The 10,619-nt window shown below is 41.1% G+C and overlaps 1 protein-coding gene across 1 annotated transcript; it reads right to left on the bottom strand.

Annotated features, from left to right (window-relative positions):
* Positions 1-795: 795 nt before the first annotated feature.
* On the bottom strand, positions 796-9,608 carry LOC124233597 (vomeronasal type-2 receptor 116-like). The gene is given in 6 exon segments (XM_046650740.1): positions 796-1,706; positions 6,462-6,585; positions 7,180-7,407; positions 8,148-8,490; positions 8,492-8,952; positions 9,348-9,608. Coding segments are annotated over 6 exon segments (2,274 nt in total). The 5' UTR covers positions 9,555-9,608.
* Positions 9,609-10,619: the final 1,011 nt, after the last annotated feature.

A 10,619-nucleotide genomic window follows, 5' to 3' on the forward strand; every position in this document is an offset into this window, starting at 1 on the left:
AAATGAAAAGGACATAGTATCTGATTTTCTTTTAGAAACTGAATCTTAAGAAGGATATTCCAGTCTACCATATAGGATAAAGAAGCAGAAATCTGTGCTATTAACACGTAAAATGAGAGGCCACATTTAAATAATGGCATATATAACAAACCATCCTAAAATTTAGTGGCTTAAAATAGGAATAATTTATTTTTTTCTCAAGATTTTGTGGATTGCCTGGGGAGTTCTTTGGTTTGCGCCTATGTGTGGTGGCTCAGCTGGGATTGGATGGTCTAGGATGGCCTTACTCACACATCTGATTGTTGACTTGAAGTCACCTGGAGGGATGGAGATGTGCAGTCTCTCTACTCATTCCCATATTGTTGGTCACAGGCTCCCCAAAAGCAGTGAGAGAAGGACAAGCACAAGGAGCAAGTGTTTTTCAAGCCTTTGCTTGTGACATTTGCTAGTGTTCCAATGGCCAAAGCAAGTTTCAAGGCCAAGCCCACCCAGAGTCACAATAGGATGGCACTACAAAACACACAGAGACAGGGAGAGACCTAAGGGGTGGCCATTTTTTCAATCTACCACAAATAATTTTAGAGGAAAATTAGTCTGAGGTAATATTCATATTTGTCCATGTATTTGAATGTCCAAGGATCATTGTATAAAGCCTAAACAACTGGGAAACATTAAATTAACTGGAGAGGTAAGGGACATTTAGTTGTTACGTAAAGTAGGCCTGCAAAAATGTGGCAGTTTAATTTTCAGATGTATGCAAATTATTATGGCGCCTATGAAAAAAGTACATTTTAATTATTTTCCCAGATGTGTTGTATTCCTTAACACGTTTGATGTGTTTCTCTCTGGCCTTAGGAAGATAATGTAGCACTTGGGAACAAAGATGCAGCCTAACAGCCCTGCACTGGAGTCTGAGATGGAGAAGATCTCCACGGCCACCATGACCTTGCCCTTGGTGCTGCGGTAGACGGGGAGGAAGGGGACCCAGACACTGCAGAACACCAGCACGCTGAACGTCAGGAACTTGGCTTCATTGAAGGTGTCAGGCAGGTTGCGGGCCAGGTAAGCCAAGGAGAAGCTGCCCAGGGCCAAGGAGCCCAGGTATCCCAGGACACAGTAGAAGGCGGTGACCGAGCTCTTGTTGCACATGATGATGATGTGGCCTTGTTCAGAGTGCGCAACCATGTCAATGAAGGGAGGAGAGGTCCCCAGCCAGACTCCACGGAGACTCAGTTGGATAAAGGAGCAGACAGGAATGATGAAGTTAGGTGCCCCTGACACGGACCACTGCCTCATCCTTCTCCCTGGAGCGGTGAACTTGAAGGCCACAAGCACAGTAAGAGTTTTGGCCAAGACGGCAGAAACAGCCACAGTAAAAAGAACTCCAAATGTGATTTGTTGAAGAATGCAGGTGGCTGTGTTGGGACGACCGATGAAGAGTAAGCAGCAGAGGAAGGACAGGGTGAGGGAGACGAGCAGGATGTAGCTGAGAGTCCGATTATTGACCTTGACTATGAGAGTGTCTCGGTGCTTCACAAAGACCCCCAGGACCACAGCCGTGAGGCCAGAGAAAGAGAGAGCTGTGCAGGCCAGGGCCGTCCCCAAGGGGTCTTCGTAAGCGAGAAATGTCACAGCTTTTTGGAGGCATTGGTCTCGCTCTCTGTTGGCATACTGATGATCCGGACACCTGACACACTGATCCATGTCTGGGGAGAAGTGCAAAGTGTCCTCAGTCCAGGTTCAGTAATTCTGTCATTCACAGGCCCCCAAAGAAGAGCACTGGACAAGTTTAGCCAAATTGTCCTCCTTTGTTGCTCTAGACACCAGGTACAAAGTGGTCTGCAGGGAGTGATTCCCAGTTAATTCTGCCCATCTTCTTTATGGTTCAGTAAACTAAGCTGTTAGTGTTCTTAGTGTTTATCTTGTGTGTTCATGACAGCACTTTTTTCTCGAAGAAAGCCAAAAGATGTGCCTATGTCACTCAGTTATACCCCTATAAGCTGTGACCTGGTTTTATTCCTTCAATAAACAAGCGCTTATTGAAAAACCACCATGAGCCAGGTAATATGCTGTGTTCTAGGGCAACAGAGATGACCAAGTCACAGACCCCATTCCTAGGGAGTTTCGAAAGGACACGCTTTCTACCTTCTAAAGTGATCTCTAGTACATTTCATCTTGATTTCACTACCACTGCTTCTGTTAAGATTCTAGTCACGTCTCTCCTATGTTATCACAAGAACTTTCTATTCGGGTTCTCTGCCCCAGCCCAGCGGCAGAAGTGATGTTACACGGAAATGTGATCATGTTTATTATCCTCCACTAAAAATTTCAACAAACTCTTAAAAAGACCAAAAAGATGCTATATTACCTTGGTTTTGCCTATCTCTACTTTCTCTGCTCTGATTTTTAAGATTCTCAAATCTGGGGGCCGACCTCGTGGCGGAGTGGTTAAGTTCACGCGCTCCGCTGCAACAGCCCAGGGCTTCGCTGGTTTGGATCCTGGGCGTGGACATGGCACCGCTCATCAGGCCACGCTGAGGCGGCGTCCCACATGCCACAGCTAGAAGGACCCACAACTAAAATATACAACTATGTACGGGGGGGATTTGGGGAGAAAAAGCAGAAAAAAAAAAGATTCTCAAATCTTCCTGTGGTTCTCAAACTGTCCCATGCCCACGCAGCCCTGTAGGCGTCAATGCCTGCTTTTTCCTCCTGCTTGAGGAACTGCCCCTTCTTCTGTATGTTCCATTAAAATCTCTAGTTACTACAATCTGCCTGATAATAATTTCTGTGGGTGGTGCGAGTTAGAGTTAGAGAGTCATTATTTTCTCCGTGGATGCAGTCAATTTACCCAACATGTTTGTTTGAAAAGACTTTTTTATTCCCTCTACTCCTCAGTGTTTCCTGGTCATAAGTCAATGTGCATATATGGGTCCCTATAAGACCAGTTTGTATCTGAATTTCCTATTTGGTTCCACTGATTCCCTTGTTTATCCTTATGATGAAGCTACACTACTGTGAGGCTATACTACTTGATATCAGGGAGAGTAAGTCCTGCCACCCTCTTCTTGGTCTTTAAGATGGTCTAATCTATGCTTTCCCTTTATCATTTCCATATGAATTTATAAGTTGTAATTTCCACAGCAAAACTGATCAGAATTTTAATTGCAATTGTACAGAATCAGCGGATCGATTTGGACAGTGTCGATATCTGTACAACATTGGATCTGTTCAGACACGATCACAGTTTTTCTCTCCACTTCTTTCAGTTATCTTTTGTTTTTCTAAATTCACTTCTGTAAATTTGTGGACAGAAGCCTTTCAAAACTTTCATTAGGTTTATTTCTAGGTATTTCATTCTTTTAAGATGATTAAGTGTCATCTTTTAAAATTTAAATTTCAAATGCCTTGTACCTGGTATGGGGAAATAAAAATTTGTTTGTATATTAAACTTGTACTCAGCCACCACAAAACTCAGCTGATTCATTAATTTATCAGGATTTTATACTTACGCAATAACATCATCTGAAGATCATGTCAAATTTATTTTTTCCTTTCCAATAAAGTATTCCTTTTCTTTTCCTACCAATATTGCACTGGGCAGGACCTCCAGTGTAATATCTAGTAGCAGGGGTAAGATTGAACATTCTTCTCTCATACCTGCTTTCAACACTGGGTTTTCATCTTTGGTTCTGTAAATACCCTTTCTGGGATTGAGAGAGTTCCCTTCTAGTCTTCATTTTGTGAGAGTTGTTTTTGTTGTTTGTTTTAAAACATGAGTGAGTCTTTAATTTTATTATTTTTGTTTGCTTGTTTGTTTTATTTTGAAGAAGATTAGCCCTGAGCTGAGATCTGTGCCCATCTTCTATTTTATGTGGGACGCCTGCCATAGCATGGCATGACAGGCAGTGCACAGGTCCACATCCGGGATCTGAACCAGTGAACCCCGGGCCGCCGAAGTGGAACGTGTCAACTTAACCACTGTGCCACCGGGCTGGCCCCTAATTTTATTATTTTTCATTCTGCAGTTATTGTGATTATGACTTCTCTTTCTTCCAGGGTTAAGGTACTGAATTACACTGCATGAACTAAATTTGGTCATAATATGGCCTTCTTATAAAATACGGCTGGATTTGGAATTTTGATTTGTTTTTTGTTTTTGTAGGATTCTTGAGTTTAATTCAAGAAAGAGTGTGGCCTGTAAATTTCCTTTCTTGTAATGACTTTGTAAGATTTTGGTTTAAGAGATTCTCACAAAGTGAGTCAAAAAGTTTCTGTTTTTTCTATTCTCTGAAAGAGTTTGAGTAAACGTATGTTATTTATTCTTGAATATTTGGTAGGATTCACCAGTATTCTATCAAAGAAATATCCCACAATAAAATTTTGTAGGAATGTTTTAAACTATAACTCAATTTCTGCAATAGATCTGATACTATTCAGATTTTTCATTTCTCCTTGAGACAGCTTGGTAAATTTGATTTTCTTGGAAGTTTGTGAATTTCATCTACATTTTCATTGTATGAACAATATGTTATTTAAATTTTCTTGATGTTAAAAAGTTTCCTTATGAAAGCACAGATTACACCCATTTTAGCCTTGGTATTTTTTGCAATTTTTCTTATTTCCTTTGTTCAACAGTTCTAGGAGTTTATCAAGTTTATTTGTCATGGATTAGAATCTAATTGAATTTTGTTTATTTTCTCTATGTTTTTCTTTTATGTTGGTAAGTCTTCCTTTTACATTTATCTTTTTCTATTTTCTGTTTTCTTTGTGTTTACTTTTCTGTTCTGTTTCTAGTTCATGATGAATGCTTAGGACCTAGAACTTCAGCCTTTCTTCTTCATTTTTTTTTTTCTTTTGCAGAAGATTAGCCCTGAGCTAACATCTGCCACTGACCCTCCTCTTTTTCCTAAGGAAGAATAGCCCTCAGGTAAGATCCATCCCATCTTCCTCACTTTATATGGGGATGCCTGCCACAGCGTGGCTGGCCAAGTGGTGCATAGTCTGCGCCCAGGGTACAAGATGGCGAAGCCCAGGCCAATGAAGTGTAAAGTGCAAACTTAACTGTTGCACCACCGGGGAGGCTCCAGCCTTTCTTCTTTTGAATAAACATAATGTACAATATACATATGTAGACATAACCGTGGATTACACATTTCTCTCTAAGGATCATTTTAACTCCACTCCATAATGTTTTATAGGTAGTATTTGCAATTGGAAACATCTTCTAATTTCTATTGTAGTTTATTCTTTAATCATGGGTTGTCTCCATGTGGATCTGAATCTCCAAATACATCAGAATTGACGTTAGTTGAGCAGTATTCTTTATATGTACACGTGGAACATAAACCCGAACTGACCAGGGTCAAGTGTGCACATGGAAACTTTATTCCAATTGACTACATGCCAGACCATATCTCCAGTCTCAGTACATTCCAAAAGAAATTGAAATCATACTAAGTATGTTGTGAAAGTAAACTACATTTCAATCACAAAAAGAAAATTAGAAAATGCTGCCATGGATGTGGTTCCAGCATTGAAACATTTAACAATAGATCTGAGTAATTGCAAGATGTTAAACTATGGTAAGAAAAATCTTCATTATTTGTTTTCTGTTCTTTTCTACACTATGTCCCAAATCCCAAACCCACATCCTCTGTGTTCTAGTCACATGGAACCTATTCTTAAGTTCCCTGGATATTAAATACATTGCTAATTTGCCTTTCTTTTTGCCATTTCTAATAATTCTACCAAGAATTTATTACCCTATTCATTAGTCTGATATAATATGAGTGCTACTGCCTCTATGAGGAAGCTCATGACACTGCCAAATATAGATACTATCCAAATATAGATACTATCACTTATTTCATCCCATGGGTCACTGAATACATTTATCACAGCCCTATGTCACCACCTTGAATTTAATGCACTGGGTGTTATCTCCCCTACTCACCTGTGAACTCAGGGATCAAGACAGACTCAGTGAGACCATGCTGTACCATAAGCATTTTGTATGCTGTGGAAATACTTATTTCTTAAATCAAATGCAAACTTTCTGTTTTCCCGCTCTGTGCCAAAACAGCACTAGACACTGGAAAATTGAGGATGTCTTCAATGTGATCTAAATGTAGTTTTAAAGAGGATGAAAAGCAAATATTTACAATGCTGCCTGTTAGATTCCATGACAGGGATGAAAGGTTACTGTGCAGTGGTCCAAAAGGGTTTCCTTGAGATGACAATGTCTGCAATGGTTCTACAATGAGCCAAGTAAGCTAGTTCAGGGCAGAGAGAGAGCGTGTCATTTCAGGTGGAAATATTATTGGCTATAAAAACTAAATTACTAAATAGAAGAAGGAAGCATTTTGACTCTGCAGTCCTCCTGCAGAATCTTTGCCTTTCCTTGGGTGAATGGCAGATAACAGAGAGGTGGAGAATTTCTCTGCAAGGCACACACTCACCTGTCTCATTGGAAATCTCATTCTCTGGGCAGGGGGTGCAATCAAAACAGCAGGTAGCCTTTCCCTCCTGAGGGGTCTTCCTGAATCCGGGACTACAACTCTCACTGCATACAGAGTGTGGAGTCTGGAAAAGATCAGATACCTGTTGGTAACGGCTGTTACTTTTACCTAATTTTCCAGTAGCTAGAGTGTTTTAGAATACTGGGCCTTTAACAAATTCAACTTTTATATAACTAAATCCAATTCATTGGCTGGGTGCCATGTTTACTGTATGATACAAAATACAGGCATAGCTCGGACATATTGCGGGTTTGGTTTGAGGTCACTGCAGTAAAGCGAATATCCCCATAAAGCAAGTCACATGACTATGTTGCATTCCCAGTGGATAAAAAAAGATATGTTTACACTATACTGTAGTCTGCTATGGGTGCAACAGCTTCATATCTAAAAGAACAATGTACATAACAATTAAAATTACTTTATTGTTAAAATTGCTGCCCAATAGCTGAGCCTTTAGAAAGTCGTAATATTTTTGCTGGTGGAGGGTCTTGCCTCCACCTTGGATAATTGGTAAGTCAGAAAATTCCTTAAGTTGGAAGTGAGTTGTTAAATGCCCATATGTGGCCCTTTGCTAAGTGCTGAAGGAGCACAAAGCCCCCACAATAAGATTTTGGTTATTTATGTGTAGTGTGAAGCATTGTGATTAGATCCAACCCACCTCAGGAACACTGATGGCCCACTCTATCATTTCCTCAGATAAAGAGAGTTCCTGACCTCGTGGAGCATGTGGGGAATACTTTCCTACTTTCACCTTAAGTCCAAGACCTTCTGGAAAATTCCAAAAGTTGAGAATGGCATACTCTGCCTCTGATCTTCTTCCTTCAGCCAAATTCATGGTGTCACCAGCAGGATTGTTAAATTGGATGTTCCCAAGAAAGGGATGCAGCTAAAAGAGATGCATCATCCTGTGATGAAGTGTTTCCCGGTGTCAAAGATGAAAAGCCTGAATGGGGAAGGGCACTCATCATATGAAATCCCTGCTTCACAATTTAACTTTATTACAAGCATCTGATTAAGTAAAATAAATGAAACCATATGGAGAACTAAAACACCATACTGTTTCTATCAGTTGCAAGAGCAAATGCCGAAAGACATGCAGACCAAGACAGTCTGTGGCAAGGGATTCAGACAAATTCAACTGCAGAGTTAAATCTAGCGGCACTCATGCACTCTCTGAATTATTCCAGAGCATCAATCTGCAAAATATTAGCAATACCTAAAGTGGCTGCAGAAATAAGTGAGATCATTTATGTAAAGTATTCAGTATAATTTTCAGCACCATATAGGCACTTAAGGGACAAATTCTCTTCCTACTGTCATTGAGTAAGCTCATGGGAGAAGGCTTAATATTCCCTACTGAAAACACTAGGCAGGCAGGATGTTGAGATCCTTTGTAACACAAAGTAGTGATATTGACTCATAGCTGACTTCCTCCTTGCCATTAGCACCTTCTTCTTGAAGACCATTACTACCCAGGATGAGATTTACCTCCTAGAGAGGGAAACAAGCACAGAAACTCTTGTGTTCTTAGAGAAAGAATCCTAACTACTTGGTTTGTGCTCCATGGAACTCCGTAAGAAAGTCACATTTATGACAGGACATGCTATTAAGTGGAAGAGACATTACCTGCCAGGGAGAAAACACCAGCCCTTCTCCACTTCCCATTGTCTGCATTTCTACTTGTTGAAGAAGCATCTCGTGAAGGGTCCAGGCCACAGCAAACACAGCATTGTACGCATTGTTACTGCCTTCAGTCATGGCCATGTCAAAACAATGTCAAGGCAACCATCCCAGGGAGGCATTGAGTGGACACTTCTCCAATATTTTACAGTCAGATTCAGAAACCATGCAATTAAAAGAGATGAACCACAACTTAGCAAGGTAAAAGTCTTCTGGATATTTGGAAGGGTTAGCTGTCATGATGAATTTTTCAAAACCAGGGATCTCACCATGTTGGTGTGAAAAAATGAGTTCCATGGAATGAGTCAAGTATGAATTCTCTTAGACCAGCAGCAAAATCCCACTGTGATGTCGTGACCCAGACTTTCCATATCACTAAAAGATGCCATTTAGAAAAGCTCAAGCTTATTAGAGAGTCAGAATCACCATCAACGATAACCACCTTCGCTGATGATTCCTTGATCCACAAATGATATTGCCAGGTCGTTGAGAAATATGTCCTGTCACTGACAGGGATCATTTCCACAAAGGCTGCACAGATTCCACTCCTGTCCATCTCTCCTCTCAAATCTGAGAGAAACTGAACACCCTTCTTGTCTTCTGAGATGACTAGCCTCACCCAGGTCCAATTGAAATGAAGCAGCAAAGAGACCATGCCAAGGGCCAGAGATGTGTCCCTCGGGGCCATCTGATAAAGAGATGGAAACTGGTCATTGTCACTCAGGATAGGCTCAAAAGGGCCATAGGTAAGCTAACGGGAAAAGAAATTTGGAATCAGTGTAAGGAAGAGGATTGGCAAAAAGCACACTCTCCGTCCTGAAGGGTATTCAGAAACACCTGGAAGTGGTAGAAGGGAGATTTGCCCACTTCATTTTCTAATCATTCCCCACTCCCTGAGAGCTTGCTAGAGAATAACTGATCAGACTCAGAGTTCCAGGAAATTGCTTTGTCTCCTTCCCCCTCATCCTCCTCTCAACCCCGAACAAAGGAAAGCCATAACCCACCGAGGCTCTGTACACTTCTCCTTTGAGATCATATCCATTGAGAGATGCATAAACCCAGTCTCATCCAGTCGTCTTTTTTAGGCACCTGAGAATGCACCAAAGGAGACATGGTTTCATCTCTTCCCATCCCACACAGCCTTACCTGTGGAAATTTGTAGAGTGCCAGCAGTGTTCCAATCTGGGCAGAAATTGCCCATGTGGTTCCTGTAAGCACTGCTACAGACTTGCTCTCTCTCCTACAGGTGTAATTAGGGATGTCCATGTCCAGCCCTGAGAGCCAAACGAGGGAACTCTCCAATGTCCTGTGTTCACTGTGCACCGCATTATAGAGATCAAATCCCAGAGACATGTTGGGTAAAAGATGGGGGTTTCTGTTGATTTCCTCAATGGCAAAAATGAAGGCCAGGACAGTTCTTCTGCTGAAACTTGCAGAGAGGGATAGGGATCCTTAGGGAAAAGACACAAACCATGTTGATCTTAAGCTCCAGTACAGTCACTTAATTAGGGATGAATGCCCAGTCAACTCATTTCACCTGTAGCAACATCCGGCTCTCCTGAAGCTGTAGAATTTAGAGCTAAAGCAAATCACATAACAAAGACTCTGGAAGGTCCTCACTGAATTCCACACATGGAGGAGTGTGGTTAAGTTTACAAAGGAAAATAAAACGAACGGGAAATGTAGATCACATTCAGAGAGGGTTTTGTAAATCATGCTTTGGTTCAGGATCCAAAATGCTTGTTCATATGAGCACATCATTAAATGATTCATGGAAGAGCAAGAATATTAACAGGAGATTGGAGATAGCCCCGGGGAGGAGGAGTAGTTCCAACTGAAGTGTATGAGGCAAGCAGAGAAACATGACACCTGTGGGTTGACGATGGTGCAACAGAAGGCTGGCAATCAAATTCCCTAAACTTCTGCCCCATCAAAGTCGTGTATCTGCCACCATCAAAAACCAGGGAGCTAAGGCAAATGTCAGCATTCCACTGAAGGAGGAATCATCAAAAGGCAGGAACACTTGGAAGAAGCATAAAAGACTGAAAGAACTGGAGACACTTAGGAATCTAAGAGACACAACATTGCAAAGTTTAAAAAGTTCATCATCCATTTCTTATTTTAAAAATGTAACAATAATGTCAATATTAGCAATTAACATCTTCGGCAGTACCTAGTCCCAATAGTCCGTATTCTCTTCGCCTCCTCTACAGACTTTCTACAAAGGAATAATCTCCGAGGCCAAAGAAAATATTTTGCATTTCTATTGCCTGAGATCTGTAATTCCATCCAGAATGAAACAGAGTACGCTGTACTTATTTCAAGTGTTCTCTTTGTTGAGGCTTGATTAATAGCCCAGTTCATGCTCACTGCTTGTTAATGCTTCCTGTGTACTTGAGAAGGATAGGTACTCTTCAA

This window comes from Equus quagga, unplaced genomic scaffold (genome assembly GCF_021613505.1).
Source record: "Equus quagga isolate Etosha38 unplaced genomic scaffold, UCLA_HA_Equagga_1.0 207003_RagTag, whole genome shotgun sequence".
In the NCBI taxonomy this organism is placed as follows: Eukaryota; Metazoa; Chordata; class Mammalia; order Perissodactyla; family Equidae; genus Equus; species Equus quagga.